We start from the raw sequence: 18,877 nt of genomic DNA on the forward strand, positions 1-18,877 counted from the left end.
ACAACGCCCCCCTACACACACACACACAAACACATACAAACAGACACACGCCCTTCCAGCCCCCTGCCGGCAGATTCCTGAGTGTGTGACGGACAGCGGCTCCACCTCAACCCCAAGAGCTGGACCCCAGCCCAGGAATGCGGGTGCCCAGGGAGGGGTGTGGCGCGGCAGGTGATGGAAGAGTGACGGCCCCCCTCCTTCTCCAGCAGCCGCTCAGTAGGAGTGTGTGTGTGTGTGTGTGTGTGTGTGTGTGTGTGTGGTGGGGGGGTTCTGGGGGTGGACAAGCAGCAGGGCCACGGAGGTAAACACTTGCAGATATGCAGCTCATTGTCTCTCTCTCTCTTTCCCCCTCCCTCTATCTCTCTCTCTCCCTCCCTACTTCTCCTGCCCAGAAAGAAACAAAAACTCAAGACGAAGCAAGAAGACGAGCAGAAGCTGAGCCTGGAGGAGTGGAAGCAGCTCACATTCCTCTACATTTCCCCTCTGATTAAAACTGGGCTGTGTGTGTATGTGTGTGTGTGGGTGTGTGTTTGTGTGTGTGTGTGTGTGCGTGCGTGTGCGAGTGAGTGTGAATGCGTGTGTGTGTGTGATATTTTTGTGAATGTGTGTGTGTTGTTTAGTCCACATACATACAACCCCTCTCCCTCCTTCTTCTTCCTGTTCGCTTCTCGTCTCTCTATCCAGCGAGTGTCTGTGTTGGTAATGGTCGAGCGACGGAGGGCACTATGACATTGTTCTCCCATTGCAATGCAAAATGTCTTTTTTTTTCTAAAATTGAACTCAATCACAAATCTGGCCCTTGTTCAAGTTCCTGCAATTTTCAAAGGTCTGCCATTTTTTTGGGGGCCTGTACTGTCTCTTTCAACGCAGTCCTCCTGCTGACTGCGCCCAGAGAGAATGAAACGAAAGACAGAGAAGTGAGAGAGAGAAGAGAGTGAGGAAAAGGAGGAGAGAGAGGAGAGAAGAGAGGAGAGCCAGAGACTAAGGTACTGGGGGATGGAAACAGTTTCGCTTATGATCTTTTTTTTCTCCAGCACAAACAGTGTATTCTTTTTTTGCCGGTGTGTGTTTGTGTCCATATGGGCAGGATCACAGCACACGTACTTTATTAAATCTCTGGACTGACTGGGGCCCTCACGTCCTGACCGAGGAACGACTCCAGACTTTTTTTTATTTCCCTTTCTTCTGCTCTGTTGGCGAAATTCCTTTAAGACACAACAGTTTCTCCTCCTGAGAAAAGCAACTCTCCTTTCCCTTCTTCTCTCTTCTCCTCTCCTCTAATCTCCTCCCTTCTCCTCTCTCCTCTCTTTTCTTTCCCTTTCCTGCCCGGAGCGCATACTGTTCATTAGTTTGTCTGTGGCGGGCTCTGCATGGGTTGAGGTCTTAAGTGGTATCCTCTCTCTCTCTCTCTCCCTCTCCCTCTCTTTCTGTTTTAAGAAGAACCCTCCTCTCTCTGTCTCTCAATTCAATTCAATTCAAATGAGCCTTACTGCCATGACAATATTTTTGTATTGCCAAATCAAAAACATTTAAACAGGGTTTACATATGGACTACAAAGATATGGCAACCATAGGTATAGGCATGATGTGGGTAGATATATGCACCTCTCTCTCTCTGCTGATGAAATGAGATAAAGTGTGTCTGGTCCGGATCCCTCCGTGCCCTAGCCTCATGTGTACCAGGCGGAGCTCCCTATGGCCGCCACTAACTAATAGTACTGTGCTGCTGGAAGCCCTGGCCTGGCTATGTGGGGACGTGGGTGTGAATTACAATTCTGTGCGTTGGGGCTACACTAGCCAGCAGGGGCTTTTGTGGTAGTTTTCAGCCCCCCCCCCCCCCCCCCCCCCACTCCGTCTGTTTCATTATTCTACCCATAGCCTCCACCTTACAGCTCTCTCTCTCCCTTGCTCCCTCACTCACTCACTCACTCACCCTCCACCTCATTCATCTCTCAATCTCTCCCTCGCTGTCTCACATGTTACTCAGTCTCCCCTTTACTGCTCCCCCTAACTTCCTTCACATTCTTTTTTTCCTCTCTTTCGCTCTTTCTCTCTCTTCTCCTCTCCTCCTCTTCCAGCTGGTGGGTGAGCTGGGCCTTGAGCTGAAGAATGGACTCAACACCACTGTGCCAGAGAGGGTCACGGCTACAGGGAGAGAGAGAGAGAGAGAAAGAGAGGGATGGAGAGGATAGGAGAGAGAGGGGGAGGAAGAGAGAAAAAGAAATATATATAGAGAGAGGGAGCGGGACAGAGAGACTGAGAGAGAGAGGAGAGGGAGCGGGACAGAGAGACTGAGAGAGAGAGAGAGAGAGAGAGAGAGGGAGAGGGAGCGGGACAGAGAGACTGAGAGAGAGAGAGAGAGAGAGAGAGCGAGAGAGAGAGAGAGGGAGCGGGACAGAGAGACTGAGAGAGAGAAAGAGAGAGAGAGAGAGAGAGAGAGAGAGAGAGAGAGGAGAGGGAGCGGGACAGAGAGACTGAGAGAGAGAGAGAGAGAGAGAGAGGAGAGGGAGAGGGAGGGCGAGAGAAAGGGGTGAGAGGGAGAAGGGCCTTATTGATTCAGCGAGCTTTTGACATGCTAATGTTCTTACTGACAGCTTCGGTCTCCCTCTTTCTCTCTCCTCTTTCCCTCTCTCCTCCCAGCCAAGGGCCTTCAAAGGGAGCCCGCCTGACAAAAGCGAGCGGGGAATGCGGAGGGCTGGCGGCTCATTGGCCAATCTGGTCTCTCCCGCTCGCCTCAGCAGCCTGCAGTGCAACCACGGGGCCGCAGACATGACGACCGTGTGGAGATGGAGAGCGGTGAAAATGAAACTGACTGCAGGAACTCAAACCAGAAGAGCTCAGTATAGTGGGCATCACAACACACAGTGTAGCGCAGTGAGCAAACACTGAGCAGCACAGCAAAGCACACCACCCAGCATAGCACAGTGCAGACAGCAGGACAGTACTGCACAGTACAGGAACAATAATCATTGAGTACAGCGGGATAGCTAAGAGTACAGCAGGACAGCACAGAGTACAGTAGGGTAGCATAGAATACAGTGGAATAGAATAGAGTACAGTAGGGTAGCATAGAATACAGCAGAATAGCATAGAATACAGCGGAATAGCATAGAGTATAGGAGGGTAGCATAGAGTACAGTAGGATAGCATAGAGCAGCAGTATATAACAGCAGAGTGTAGCCCTGTGCCTTTTGGTAGACTGTGCCCTGATGGAGCTCATTATTGCTCAGACCCAGTGACTGACTGGTAACACTGATACGCTCACACACCACTGGCTCTGTGCTGACAGATTACAGGAAAGCCTGCGACTCATTGACTTTCTTCAGGGGTCAACTCGCCACCAGCCCAGGAAGAGAGAGGTATGCCTGTGTGTGTGTGTGTGTGTGTGTGTGTGTGTGTGTGTGTGTGTGTGTGTGTGTGTGTGTGTATGTGTGTGTGTGTGCCTTTGAATAAGTGTGTGCTTTTGTGCCTATGTGTGTTTGAATAAATGTGTAAATGCCTGTGTGTGTGTGTGTGTGTGTGTGTGTGTGTGTGTGTGTGTGTGTGTGTGTGTGTGTGAGATAGCTAGCCGAGCGCTCGGGTCACCCTGTCCGGCCCCTGTGTCTGAGACGGGCGCTGCACTGCGCTGGGCTGGGCTGCGTGGCGGAGGTTATAGAGGAGGTGCTGAGAGAGGGGAAAGGGCCCAGGAGTCTGTGATTAATGTCCAGCTGCACACTCAAAGGGGAAGAGTGTCAACACCACCACCATGACGGCTGAATTACACACACACACACACACACACACACACACACACACACACACACACACACACACACACACACACACACACACACACACACACACACACACACACACACACACAAACACACACACACATACACCGAGGGCATGCAGGTCTGCAAACCTTATGTGTGTTTGTGAGGAGAGTTGAGGGAATGACTCAGAGAAGAGAAAAGTGAGGGTGTGTGTTTGTGTGTGTGTATGTGTATGTATATGTGTATGTACATGTGTGCATACCTTGTGTGTGTTTTAAGAGAGCCAGGAGACTGACTCAGGGAAGAGAAAAGAAAAGAGAAGTGTGTGTGTGTGTATGTGTGTGAGTGTGTGTGTGCTTGGCATTTTTCTTCCACATCAGGCGAGCACAAACTACAGCTCCATCTCTCCACATGCCACATGCGTTTTTTAGAGCAGAACGAGACGTTCTGGCAGAAATGCTGTTAACGACTACAGCAACAACGCCACCAGCCTGGGATGATTAAACATCTGAGATCCACAACTCCCCCCAGCCTCGACGTCAGCCTGCCCAGCTCGCTGCATGTCCTCGTGGGGGGACTCACGGCGCAGGGCTACTAACGGTCTGGAGCGAGCGGAGGGAACGTGTGCTGGAACCAAAACATTTACAGCAAGCAGCGAGCGTTCATAAATACGGCACTCTAAAATGACAGCTGTGGAGACACACACTAACACACACACACACACACACACACACACACACATACACAAGGACATGCATGTGCACACGCATAACACACACATACTGAAGGGCTTTCCTACATAAAAAGATTGTGGGCTCACTCTCAATGGTACCAAATGAAAACAGCATCTGCTTGCCCTCCACACACACACACACACACACACACACACACACACACACACGCACACGCACACACCCCTCCCTCTCTCAGCCCTGGCCTAAACTCCATACTAAACAGCCTGGTTGCTGAGCGGCAGGACTAAGGGCTGAAGTGTGGCACTTGCAGCTCCTGTCAAAAGCAGGCAGACAAGCAGGCCTCGCCTCGCCTCCTAATCGCCGGTATTAGCATCCGCCGGGCTCTCCGGCTCTCCAAATAATTACCGGTATTAATGCCCTTTGTTCAGGTCGGCGGTGCAGCCCCTCCAGTGCAATTACCAGCCTCGCCACAGCATTGTGAGAGAGAGAGGAGCCACGGGCCCCCCAAAAAAAACCTTATTACCCCATCCATCTCTGAAACCCCCCACCACGCACACACACTCACACACACACACTCACACACTCACACACACACACACACACACACACTCACACACTCTCACACACACTCACACACACACTCACACACACACACTCACACACTCTCACACACACACACACACACACACACACACACACACACACACACACACTTGCGCGCATGTTTGTATCCGATCAGACGGTCTGAGCTGCCACTCCTGACTAACTGGCATCTGCTAACTGACATCCTGTCAGATATGGTGAAGGAGATGTTGGGGGAAACCAGGCATTAGCTAAGCCCATAGGCCTCTCTCGCACACACACACACACACACCCACACACACACACACACACACACACACACACACTGCTCAGGCTTTAACTAGAGAGAACAAGATGAAATATTTTCAATTCACTGGCACATCTCAGAAAATTGTTCCAGTCTAAACTATGTTGTTTCCATCTGCAGAGTCATTACGCACCAAATCCCAAGGCACAATTGCCTTTTTACCTGCTTAGGACAACAGAATAGACTCTGACAGCCTCATTTTGTGTGAAATACCCAATCTGAATATTCATAATGATCATTAAGTTAAGTATTCATAGTGAGTGGAAGGGGGGGGGGGTGGAAAAGGACAAACATCATTTAAAGGCACATTAGCTTCCTCACAGATCCATCTGGCCTGTTTGTCTGGAGAGTCTTTTGGCACAGCACTAATCAGGGACAAAGACACAGCACTGCGCGCTGATGGGGACTGTCAAGCTGAACATGCCCCTGGCACCCAGAACGCATCAACGCACTCCGAGACTCTTTGGCTTAAAAGGGAGGGATGGGCGCACCACCCCACCCCACCTCTGTGTCTTAACCCCCCCCCCCCCCCTCACTCCCTCTGCTGGGTGCCGCTCCCCCGACTCTCCCCGCCGACACTTGCTCCAGTTGATCTTTGACCCAGCCTCAGTGTCCAATGAGAGGACAGGAGGACTGAGCGCAGAGAATTGTAGAGGGGGCCAAATGCTAACCATTGGGGAGGGTGCAAAGACACACACACACACACACAGACACAAACACACACACACACAAACACACACACACACCATTTGATGGACATCTTGTCAAATGAACGTTAACCTCCGCCGCGGAGCCTCAATGCGCAGTGCAGGCTCAATGGACAGGCGGGTTAATAAGAGACAGTCAGAGGCTCATTTCACAGAGAGTCAACAGGCGCAACACAAGTTCTTCCCAATGAGTCCCTGTCTTGTCCGAAAGGACCTAATGAGGTCCTTTTCTCAGGGGAAGACTGGGAGACAGCGGGTCCAAAAGGGGGATACAGGGGCAGCAGTGAGGTTAGCGAGAGAGCCAGCAAGGCCTCAGTCAAGCCCGGCCTTTATTAATGAGTGTCTGGCAAAGAGCTCACGGAGATACTAATCAAATGATCATTAAAACACCACAGGGAGACAAAGCACTGCTACAGCTAACCACATGGAGGCAGCGTGCTAATCTTTTTTCTGTGCTGTTCGGGGAAAGGGGGGGGAAACAGATTAAAATGCCATCAAATGTAGCTTTGTGGGTTCTCTGCATTCCACACTCATGTGTGAAATAATCCATCAACGCAAAGCTTGGAATGCACCCCGACACTGTTTAATTACTCTGTTATAATGCAATGCTTAAAGAGAGGCTAACAGTAGGGCATAATGCAGCACTCCCACAAGCTGCTTGCTGTATAGTGGCACAGTATAATGTCTGCTAGCTTAGCAGGTGCTGGGCGCTAGCGCTGGGTGGGGCAGAGGTCTCCAGAAAACACTCCCCAGGTGGCAGCCAGCTCCAGAGCGGTTCTGGACCTGATCTGGGCCAGTGTGTGCCCCTAGTTTGGCCTTTGAGGTTCCTGACGGCACTTGCCTGAAGCCAAAGGCACACACACACACACACACACACACACACACACACACACACACACACACATACACACATACGGGTCCATGGCAGACACGGCACCAGGCCCATCCATCAAACCCTAGACAGCTGAAGGAGCGGGAGCTGTCAGGGACACTTCCCAACGTGAGTCACACACACAATGACAGACAGGATGGGGTCAAGGGGAACTCACACACACACACTTCTACACGCTCACACATTCACACACATACTTGCCTGCGCAGGCTCATATCCACACACACCCACACACATACATGCTGCAGAGATCAAATTAAAAATGCATGGAGAATTCACATTCTCATTATCATTCACCAGTGCTTGCCATCGTTCTCTCAGGCCTCCGAGCCCGGACACTGCACAAGAATAACGCCATTTGTGTGGGCCAAGGCTAGATCCAACCTCAAAACCTCCTGCACAGAGGGGCTCACAGAAAACTGAGCACCACACAAACACAACAACAACACACAATAACAACAACAACAACACAAAAGAGAACGAGAGCCTCATGGGATTAAAATGGGATCCTTCTGAAACAACAACAACAACAACGACAAAATGGCAATAACAACCAAGGGTACTCCATTCTGTGCCCGTAACTGGAGGAGGATGAGCTCAGTGGCTCGCCTATGGTGGAGGAGAGTGAGAGAACGGGGAGGATAGAGGAGGAGAGAGGAAGAGAAGAGTGTGGAATAGAGGAGAAGAGTGAGGGAGAAGGGAGGAAAGAAAATTGAAAGAAGAGGAGAGGCAAAGGGAGGGGGGAGGGGAAGGGGGAAAAGGCCGACAGCTTTTGGCGAGAACACTAACTTTGCTGCCTATGCATTTCATGGACATACGAAATATGCAAATGACAAATCTGCCAGAAATCAAAGGGCACCTTTCCGGCACTCTCTCCCATCATCCACACACCCCCCCCCCTTCTCTGTCTCTCACTCCATCCCTCTCTCTCCTCCCTCTCTATCCCTGTCTCCTCAGACAACTGATGTTCTCTCCTTTCAGAAGGGGATCGTGACAGGAATCAGCGTACGCGCCTCCCATCAAAAGCAGCCGCCCCAGAGAAAAGGCAGGGGGGATGAATATTCATACGGAGGCACATTGGCAAGCGCTGCCTATTGTCTCCCAGAAAAGAAGAGGAAGAGAAAATACACACACACACACGGCAGAGCACAACACACATCTGAATATGATGATGAGGCCCACACCTGCTCGTAATTATGACGGGACTGAGATAAACATGCAAGCTTTTTCTAATTAGACACATAGACAAGTACACACACACGCACACACACACACACACACACACACACACAAAAGCCTTACATAGTTGCACACAGGGGACACACTCACACAAATGCACACTGGTAGAAGCACACACACTGACATATAGACAAACACAAAGGACACAAAACCGGACAGCTCAAGATGTGATAAAGTCCTCCACTTCGAGGCTTGGCTTCCTCACACATAAGCTAGCAGCCCTCGTTGCATACTAAGCACAAGATTTTAGTTTGTTTTGTTATTGACTCAAAATCCTGAGTGGTTACACAGAGCTTGTGCTCTTCTTCTGTTTGTGTTGTTTTCATACGGTTCAGTTTCGAATCTTCATCTGTCTCGGCCTTCGCCTGTAAACAGCATTAAAACAGTCCAATGGGGGCACTGTCTCCTCCACAGCCTGGGTCTAAAGTCACTGCTCACTTAATCTGTACTAATTCACAGAACTTCATTTGCTCTCCATTCAAATGGACGCAAAAGCTTCGCTGTTAGGCCCAGACTCATTTGTCTTCCCAAATGAAGCCCAAAGTGGATTAAACTGTCCAACCTTTTCTCAATATCACTTATGAAAGCACTTATTTGCTTTTGATTGGAAGAGAGAGCGAGAAAGAGAGAGACTGTGTGTCTGTGAGTGCGCATGGCGATTTCTGGAAGGGGAAGAAGCACAGACTTCTGAAAACGGAGAGCCGCACTGCCCAGAATGCAGCCTTCCCAGCATGCCGTGCCCGTGCGGCGCCCTGGTGAGGCGTGACTTCCACCTCCGCTCTGCAGCAGATGAGCAGCGTGGGTACAGCTCGCACAAAAAGAGAAAAGAAAAAAGCACAAAGACAAAGGGAGAGAAGAGAAATAAAAGATAAAATCCGCTTGCCACATCTCCCCTATTCAAATTGAAACCACGGTCGATTGTGACGCCAGCGAACCTTCGCTCTCACCGGTTTCCGGGCATGCCCTGCTCGCCCGCAGCTGTCAAAACTTTGACGTCTTAATCAATCTCGGCCATGACCCCAGGGGGAGGGCGGTGGGGCGGATGGGCGGCGGGGTAAAGCCGGGGTGCACCTCTGACCCCGTCCTGTGTTCCTCACCTCGAACCCCTCACACCCCCGCCCTGCTCCCCGACACCCCAACAATTGGGACTAGGCTCCCTTTGACGCTCACGGGCCATGAGGCTTGTAGCCCTCCTGGCTTGTCAATAGGCCTTTCACTCAGGGGCCTCCAGGATACCCCATTGAACGCATCTGCACCCCCCCAACCCCCCCCCCCCCCCCCCTCCACCCAACTGAACCTCACACCCCCACCCTCAGGAGGAGCTTCTAAACCCCTTTGCTCACCTCCTCCTCTCTCTGTGGCCTTGTCTGCACACTTGGCCCTTTGCTAAACAGACAGTGAGCCCCCCTGTGTGAATGGGCAGGCTGGAAGAGAGAGAGAGACGGAGGGCACCTTTTGAACCCTTGTGTGCCTGCGAAGATGAGACTATCCCCAGGGAAAACGTGTGATGAGTTAATCTGCTGTGAAGGCCTGAGAGGGAGGAAGAGGGAGGAGGAGAGAAAGAGGAAGAGGGAGGAAGAGTTAGAGGGAGAGGGAGAGGGAGAGGGAGGAAGAGAGAAAGAGGAAGAGGGAGGAAGAGAGAGAGGGAGAGGGAGGAAGAGAGAAAGAGGAAGAGGGAGGAAGAGAGAAAGAGGGAGAGTGAGAGAGAGAGGGAGAGGGAGAGGGAGAGGGAGAGGGAGAGGGAGAGGGAGAGGGAGAGAGAGGGAGAGGGAGAGGGAGAGGGGCCTGTTCTGGTGCGGCACCAACATCTCTCATTAGTTGCTATACAGAACACTGAGAGCCCTTGAGGTAAACGTCTACCATAAGGCTTGCCACAAAGACGCAACATGCTAAGTGGAGCCCGTAACACCAGCAAGCCAAATGTTAATTGCAGAGGCTCTAGAAGGAAACATATACAAGGTGTTGTGGAGAGAACACGAGGCCCATTTGGGCTCAGAGAGAGAGCTCACAAAACGATCTACAAAATGGCGACTGTCTTTTTTTTCTTCCCTTAGTGAACAAGAAGGTAAGCAGCAGGAGGAACAAACTGTTGTCTGGCACTGCAGCAACATTGCACTCTATACAAAACGCGTGTTAACAAAAAGTCCAAATAGTTAATCTGCTAAAAAGCAGATAAGACAACAGAGAGATTGCCAAAAAAGGTCACAAAACTTGCATCAAATGAGGATAAAGTTCTCTTACCCTGGGCCAAAATCAACGCTCTTACATTCACAGTTCTTGCCGGATTTGCTGGACACTGTCCAGAGATTAAAAAGAAACCATAACCTCCGCTGTAAAGAGCACATACTAGCAAACCACATCTCATTCCTGTGCTGTTAGAAAGACACTTTAAACAGGCATAAATATCAGCCTCGCCGAGCAACAGCCCCTTATCTACCCTGCGTGTTAAAATACCACATTTATTGAGACACGGCGTGTTATCTCCAACAAGGGTTAAGCTGACTCGAGTCGAGCTTTCTCCCCCACGTATAACTCAGGCTCTCTCTCCCACGTATAACTCAGGCTCTCTCTCCCACGTAAAACTCAGGCTCTTTCTCTCCGTGCTACAATGTGCCACAAATGAGGGGGGCAGAGAGAGAGGAAGTTGGTGCATGCCACCCTTGCCTCACTTATAAAAGCCCCCCTTGGCCCGAGCGAAAAATGGTGGAGAGGCACCCCGAGACAGGCCCATTTTTCCCCCCTCTCTTCTCTGTCTCTGGCTTTCTCTCACTGCTACTTCCATCGCCTCCCACCCGGCGGCCTGCACAGTCCCACACAAGAATACACAAAGTGGGACCGCCTGCCGAGAGGACCAGTGCACCCCCCCCCCCCCCCCCCCCCCAACACACACACACACACACACACACACAGACACATACACCCCAACACCCCCTCTGGCCAGCCCGCAGGACCCCTAAATTACAGCCTGTATTTGTCATGCAATTAGCCTGCCCAGATAGCCACCATAAATAAAGCAGAGAGGAGCAGCAGAGAGCGGAGAGGGGAGGGGGCCGTTCATCACGCAGCCAAAGCTCTGACCCTCTTCTGGACCAGTCGGGTTTTTACGAGGGGGACGGAAAGAAGAGGGGGAAAAGAAAGAGAAGAAGAAGAGGAGGAGAGGAAGGGGGGTAAGGGGAAGCTATTTAAAACTGTCTGGGGCTGTACGGAATAACCCCCCTCCCTGGCACCTCCCCTTACCCCTACCCCTGCAAGCGGTCTTCATTCTGCACGGTGACCCCTGCATCACCCTAAAACTAGACCAACTCTCCATAACCGAAGAGCCCTGCTCATAGACATTGAGTATCGGGGTACACCAAGCTATGAGCAAGAGCAAGAGAGAGAGAGAGAGAGAGAGAGAGAGACGAGTGTTTTTCCAGAGAAAGATCATCTTTCAGACTCTCACAAACTCTCTCTCTGTCTTTCGTTTCTTCGTTTCTTCGGTTTACTCTGTAACAAGCCCTTCGTCTCCAGAGAGAAGGAGAGAAAGCGGGAGCTTAAAACTCATGATCTAATTACAGAGGATTCCGCCCGACACAAACCATGCGGCTGTTGCTCAAACAGAAAATAATTAGTGCAAATATTTTTTTCTTCACAAGCAGCTCCTCAGGGGGAGGTGTTTCTGATTTCAAACAGAGAGATCCATAATCACAGCCAGTGTGCCCCTAACTAGAAACACTGCCTCTAAATCCAGGGCTGCCAGGAAGTCCCCAGCTGTTCCTGTCTGTCTCACTTTAAACCATAATTGTTTCTGGGTGAGGAAATATAATGAAGTTGGGATTTAAAAAAAGATGTGTTTTCATTTTTGTTTATTTTTCTTTTTCTCACGTCTTTTTGCTCTTAATTGTATGCTGGTGGGTGATCATTACTGTGTTTAGGATGCCATGAATTACAAACGCAGTTTGCGGGGCCTGAGAGAGCTCCTCCTTATTTTAAAGGAGGGGAGGGAAGGGGATGGACTTCCCGCAACACAAAGGTAGTTCTTCTTTGCTGAAAGCACCCAGAAGGATTTTTTTTTTTTTTCATATTTATCTCATCCTAAATTCAGTTTGAGCAGCCAGCACTGAGGAAGAATAAGTGAACATCAGGGCCTTACCTTGGCAAGCTCCTGCCCTCTCCTCGAACCCTGGGTTGCACAGGCAGTTTCCAATGGGCACCAGCCACTCTCCATCAGCCCCGCAGTACATCTTGGGCACCTCGCGTTCCTCTGAGTTGTCCACGCAGGAGCCACGCACCTCCACTAGCGAGGAGGTGTCTGCACCCGTGGTGGTGTCTGGGAACTGGGCCAGGTTGCGCACAGTGAGCGGGCACTTCTTATAGAAGATCCGCACAGACACTAGGGCAATGCAGGCACCCACGTCCTGGAAGGCCAGATAGAAGCCCTTCCGGGTCAGCACCCCGACGTCCCTGACCTCGGTGTTGAGCTTCATGATGCGGTCCCCGATATCCACCTGTGTGAAGCTCTCGTCGGCGGCGATGGTGTCGATCTTGGAGAACTGGTTCTCACGGATGTATCGCTCCTTGTCGTTGTTGGACTCGTAGTAGTAGAGGTTGAAGGTCTCCTTGCAGGTTCCCATGACGCCAGGCAGGCTGTTGCAGTCACGCAGCGTGAACTTGATCTCGATGTAGACCCGCTGGGCCCCACCGCGCGGGATCCAGTCTGTCCGAAGCCAGTTGTTCTGGTTGGGCTCCATCACGTTGCACACTTGGTAGGTCCGTATGGGGATGTTTTTCTCGTCCATGATGCTCACTTCTTCCCACTGCCAAACATAATGCGATTATAAAACGGCTGTTTCTTTCTTTTTTTTTTATCTCAGCAGGTGGCAAACTCTAGTTTTGCATTCCAGCTGAGTTTGATTGAAAAGATGCTTGCCAAGAGGTTTGATTACTTTGAGATAATGAGACACAACTGCAACATGTAACACCTGTCTTTTTGTTGAGATGTATGGAAATCTGCTGAGAATTGTTATTGAAATAGCTGACGCCATTCTCTATGGCTACATCAATGAACAGTGTTTACATTAAAACCCTCTTGAATGCAGGAGCCTTTTAAAGCGTCTATTCTGGCTGCATAAATCTTGTTTCAGCAGTGCATCAATGGATAATAAGACTACTTTCGGGAGTCGAAAGAAGTCTGAATAAATATTTCATAGTCCTTTCAAATTCGTGTGTTTAAATGTTTAAAAATATTGTATTAGTAAAACAGACCGGACTGTCGCTGTCAATCAACATAGTGGTAGAACGAAGGAGTGGAATTATCTTTTCAAAAAGGTCTGTCCAGTAACAAGGCCTCTTATTAATATTGTACTGTTGAGCCTAAAATAGTGTGTGGTTCATATGTAATTATTACAGTCTTGTTAGGGAGGGTTCTGCCTTTTGGAAACAATAACGACTGGGCACAGGCTCCCTCATCAATGTCAGTTTCCCCTCGACGAGATTACTTCCCTATTAGCAAGATGTAATAACTTGCAGCTCCAAAAGTCTCTTACTTCCTGCTGGTGAGAGCTAAAAGATGAGATGTGTAAAATTCAGGGGTGTTTTGAAAAGGCCTGTCATGATCTATGACGCTCTCCTTTATTCTCTCAGTCTTTGTAAGTCGACAGAAAACCCAGCTGCCACGGCGATAGAGCTGTACACTTCCCCCGACTGCGAGAAGAAGGGGGGTAATTCGCAATCAAAGCCTGAATACGGGCTTGACGGCTCTGCCAGGACCCTGTCAATCACCCGGTTGGGTGAGATAAAGCGACCGGGAAGAACGCTCTAAACCAAGAAATGCCAAGTTCACGATTAAGAACAGCGAACACAGCCACATGGGAGATGAGGGCACGCAAAAAAGAGGCAGATGAGGGCATGCAAAAAAGAGCTTTTAAAAAACGTGTAGCCTAGATATTCTGCAGCAAGGCAGCTCAGGCGGTGTGTACGTTACGCAAGTCTGTAGGCTAATAACTGAGTTGGAACAAGTGTCTTAAACCTGAAACACACAACTAAAAGGTAGGCCTTTAGGACCTCTAAACTCATTTCACAACAGCATTTTATTACAGCATTGTAAAATTACACTAATGCTTCGGGAATAATAGTAGTAATTTGTTGATAAATTGGTGTTGCTATAATGGAATGGTAAAGTGTTATAACTCTTTGGTTAACACTTGCGAATGACGTTATGGGCTGCAGTTGTATACTGTGTACATGTCAGCACGAGGGGAATGCTAGTGGCCTATGCCTAAAATGTGCGTTCCAAAATGGCAGATATTTTAGGGTTTAAAGAAGCTTCTGGAGGCAATCGAGCGTAGACAAAGCGTCAGTGGTTCGTCTTCTACTGAATTAATTCGGTCAAAGTCGGTGGTTGGAATTTATTTTTTAAATTATTTAATTATTTCGTTAAATTCTTTCCAGACCGATGCGTCATTGAACAATTCCGCCTCACACTCGAACTTGTGAAAGTGTGGGATGTAGCCTAGCCTATACAATAACTCATGCCGCTGTCTATGAATTCCGTAGAAACGTTTCAATTTTTGCTGAACACAACTTCACTCGTTGTTAGACTTTGCAAGAGACTAAAGCCTTGTGACCGGGGGTGTTTCCTATATGTTCAGGCGGCGGCTAATTATTTTTAGACTGGTGTCTGAGGGGTAGACTAGCCTATGACCCGGTGCACCTCGGTGTTTTCCTAACTGTGTGCCTACAGCAGTCTTTTTTGTTTTGGGTCCACTCACATCCCTTCTCTGCAGTACATTTTGCATTATTACTTACCCCTCCTTCTGTTGGACTGGCAACCCATTTTAATTCGCCTTGCACTGTTTTTGAGTCCAATAATGTCACTGAAAACAGAAGACAAACAGGTATCAGAACAAGATAATGCATGAATCCATTAAACATTAGCAATTCCATTGGGGCCGTACCGTACACATCTAGGCCTACTCTCCCGTTCCCGGACACCTACGCTCATTCGTCTAAATTATGCGCATTGCTTTTGCTGATGGATAAAAATGGATCGTTGTACATACAGACCTGGCACAAGTGTTCACTGATCTCACACTTTAGGTCGTACCTCGTCTTGAACCAGAGACGTTTGCCTGAACATTATATGCCCCTATTTCAAATGGTATAAATCGTTGGATAAATACGTATGAGACACAATGAGGATAACAGACATTATTACTAATATATTGCAAGAGATGACCTGTAACCATTAGGTTATTATTATCAAACACACCATATCCATGTAAGGCCGCTTGGAAGAGAGAAAAATCATTTGCATAGGTGAGCGGACGTTTTCACCATCAAAGTATAGCCAGGAAGGTAATATGTGACGTTTTCATTGTAATCTAAAACTAATAAGTAATTTAGAGAACAATGATGGTGAGAGGAAAAGCCGTGGACATATTTTTCAGCCTAATTCTCAAGTCATCGACTACCTCTTAAGTGTCCATTTGGACAATCTGACAGTGTTGTAACCTAAATTATTATTTAGATAGGTTACATAGTAGGATACTATTTCTCGATCTGAAAATTTGAAACCTTTCAATGTACACACAATGCAAATCTCACAGTGTTCAAAGTAGCTACCCTATATGCAGACCAGACATTTTGCGGAGCCAAACGATTCTTTTTAACACAGTGGAGATCAGAATATCGCCAATAAACTGGGCCTAGGCTATATTTTTAAATTTTAACGATTAAAATACACTCTTAATCAATTTCTCAACATGTCAGTTTTGACTCTTTACAACACATTAGTGCGTTTGCTAAATCAGACAAACGGACGAACCACGGCTAATTTTTCAAAGGCGCACTCTCTGTCAGCTTTTCATAGCTGATTATATGAACCTCCGACAAGGGATTTTTGTCGGCGTTTGAGGTGAAATTATTTGTGAAAATTCCATCATTGTGATTTCCAAAGTAGTTCAAAGGAAATGTATGAGCTTTTCAAACTTTCGGAATTTCGAGGGCTGCAGTTTCCCACAAACGATGCGGGGTTTGGAGTTCGGAGCATCGCCCAAGCTCAGCTTATGTTGCAGCGAGCAATCACGGTCATATTCACATATGATCAATCAATCCATCTTTCGAAAAAATATCCAAGGAAAGACGACAACCAAGTGCTGCCGAGGAGCTTAGATGGAGCACTAGGTGTACACCAGGTAACGATACCATGTAAGCAGTCCCACGAAGTAGCCCAACAAAATCAATTCCAAAAAGGTTGTTTGTTCTCCCGCGACCATTAACGTTACCTACCTTCATTTGGGGGATAGATCCGTGTGCTCGAAACTATCGTAGAAATCCAAAACAGAGTCCAAGTTGTGCGCACGATTGCAGCCATTTGTGTCGTTTGTGTGTATGTCTTCTCGGCTCCGCGGACGGACCGAAGTTGCTCTATCCCTGTGGAATAAGTGTTTGAGACTAATGCATAGCGCTCGCTCAACACTGCCAAGGGGCGGTTCTTCTCAGACTGACGCGACTGCCACAGTCACGTCGAGACGCCTAAAGTCAACAGACACCTTCCGTCCCAGTCCCACTCGCAGAAAATTAAGCTACCGGTATGTCAAATCGTTTGGAATGATAATAGGCCTATGTGAGATATTCAAGGCGAATTTTAAGTTTCTGGCAGTGTTGTCTAAAAGGAAATTGTCAAAGGCAATAACCTTGTCTATCATAGCCTAGGGTACATTAGTTTGTGATTGATGGATACCTTACTTCTCTTTCTTACTATCTCACTCCGTGCATGTATGTGTAAGTGTGTATGTGTAGGCTAGCGAGGACATTCAACAAACATTAAAACATTTATCACATGCAAGGGAACAGTGCGCGATGATCCGTATCTTTAGCGAGCAGAATTCTGAATAGCTCGCTGCAATGTGACAAGAAGTCCAAGTGCGCCGTCTACCGTTTCTTGAAGGAAGATTCTTTAGTGTTATCTAACCGAGAACAAGACAAAAAAAAACAGAATCAAAATCAGGTATTCCTCTTCAAAACTAACATAGACCTACTCCGCATTGTATCACTGGTGATTAGCTTACTGATTTGAGTTTTTTTTCTCCTTTTTGTTTAATGTTAAAATCCGATATCGTGTCACAACTGTGAGGAGTGTGTTGAATTATCTAAGATAACCACATTTCTTGGCAAATATAAATGCAGGATTCTTTTAAGTTTAATGTCTATCCACCAACTATGACGTTGTCAGTTTGCTAAGAGGATATTTGCATTGTAATTAGAAGCGAAACACAGCCCCCCCCCCCCCAACGGATGCTGAGAGAACTGGAGACGTTTCTTCTCCAGCATTTCATTCTGACAGAAAACGCCCGTGCAGATGGGCTGAGATTTCAAGCATGACGCCCGGTGTTTTTTCTGGCCGTCAGTCCAGAGTTTACGGCAGTCACCTGGCGAGGACCACCACAGTAGCCTCGCTGACACAATGATTCCAGTAGCACAGTAGATGTGTATTGGAGAGAGACGGTGATGGATTTGTACACAGCCGGGGGCGCAGTCAGCGGATTACCTATCTCTTTTGTTAGGAGTCCGAGTGGACCACGCTGTAGAGGTTATCCTTAACAACTCCTATCCTTAACCGCTTAGACCTGGAACTCATGTGTCAAAATATTATTTCTGGAACAAGACTTTTTAAAATGCACTTTTAATCACAAATTGTAATTACTACAGTAAGAGAGGAATAATTATGGGGTCGCATTTCAGGAGGAGGGAGGCCAAAACTTTATTAATTTGTTTCACAATTACAGTTTGTGTGTGTGTCTCATGATGTTACTGTTGATGGTAGCCACTAGCACTGCAAAACGTTTTCTGCTGATGAGTTATTGCACAGGCTTTTGAAGTGTTTAAAAGTTATATGTAAACATGTGATTCATCAAACACCACATTATAATACTGATTATACCCCCATAAACACTGTACCAATGACCTAAAGAGAAGTTAACTAAAATCCACTTAATACACTGAATGTACACAGCACAATTGACTCAAGAACACAAACTCCATATATCGGCAGTATTTTGTGAAGAAGAACCGACTCCTTGTTTTGAGTTTTGGGCCCCCGAGCAGCAGGAAGGGCCTTGCTGGGATCTTTACATTAATGGTATTAGCCGGAGGAGCAGGTGACGTTTTTTTAGACTGGTCTCCAGGGCCGTGATCTCGGGGCTTTGTGGCGGTGGCGTTGCTCCGGCGAAACCATCTCGCCTGGCATAATGAACCCGGGCGGAGCATCTGGCGTTTGGAGCCAACGGCCCTAACATCGATTGTCACTCAACACTAATGGAGAGAATGGCGTTTTATTTTTACCCAATGTGCACGGAAGACTGCGCAAACATAAAGGCCCAATTAGCCCTCGAAAGAGGCGGTGGTTTCGCTTTCGGCAACATTCGACCAATCCGGTTGCACCGCAGCCCGACAAGGACCTATTGATCGAGGGTGCCATTGGGCAGGATCGCGCCACAGGGCGGCACTGACACAGCGGGGCACAGCACAGTGTTGGGGGGCCGTCGTCTTTGGTCATTTGTGTCAGGGTTTTTTTGATTGATTACCTTCGGATCATTTTCCATTCTCTGCCTGGCTTCGCAGGTCCCCCTCGTGAATGAATCCCCGAGCGGCTCCCCCTCACGCCAGTTTTGTTCTGCGGAGCCCCAGATGGCATCTGCCCACACATCTGTATTGTAAGA

The 18,877-nt window shown here is 48.4% G+C and overlaps 1 protein-coding gene across 1 annotated transcript in view; it reads right to left on the reverse strand.

Annotated features, from left to right (window-relative positions):
* The window catches only part of epha4a (eph receptor A4a), a gene marked incomplete at both ends in the record, with an annotated part of 42,786 nt that extends 26,256 nt beyond the window's left edge, over positions 1-16,530 (reverse strand). The window contains 3 exon segments of the mRNA XM_080836153.1: positions 12,310-12,973; positions 14,964-15,031; positions 16,446-16,530. Of these exon segments, the coding sequence (XP_080692279.1) occupies positions 12,310-12,973; positions 14,964-15,031; positions 16,446-16,530 (817 nt within the window).
* Positions 16,531-18,877: the final 2,347 nt, after the last annotated feature.

The sequence above is a fragment of the Sprattus sprattus genome (assembly GCF_963457725.1).
Source record: "Sprattus sprattus genome assembly, chromosome: 4".
Classification (NCBI taxonomy): Eukaryota; Metazoa; Chordata; class Actinopteri; order Clupeiformes; family Clupeidae; genus Sprattus; species Sprattus sprattus.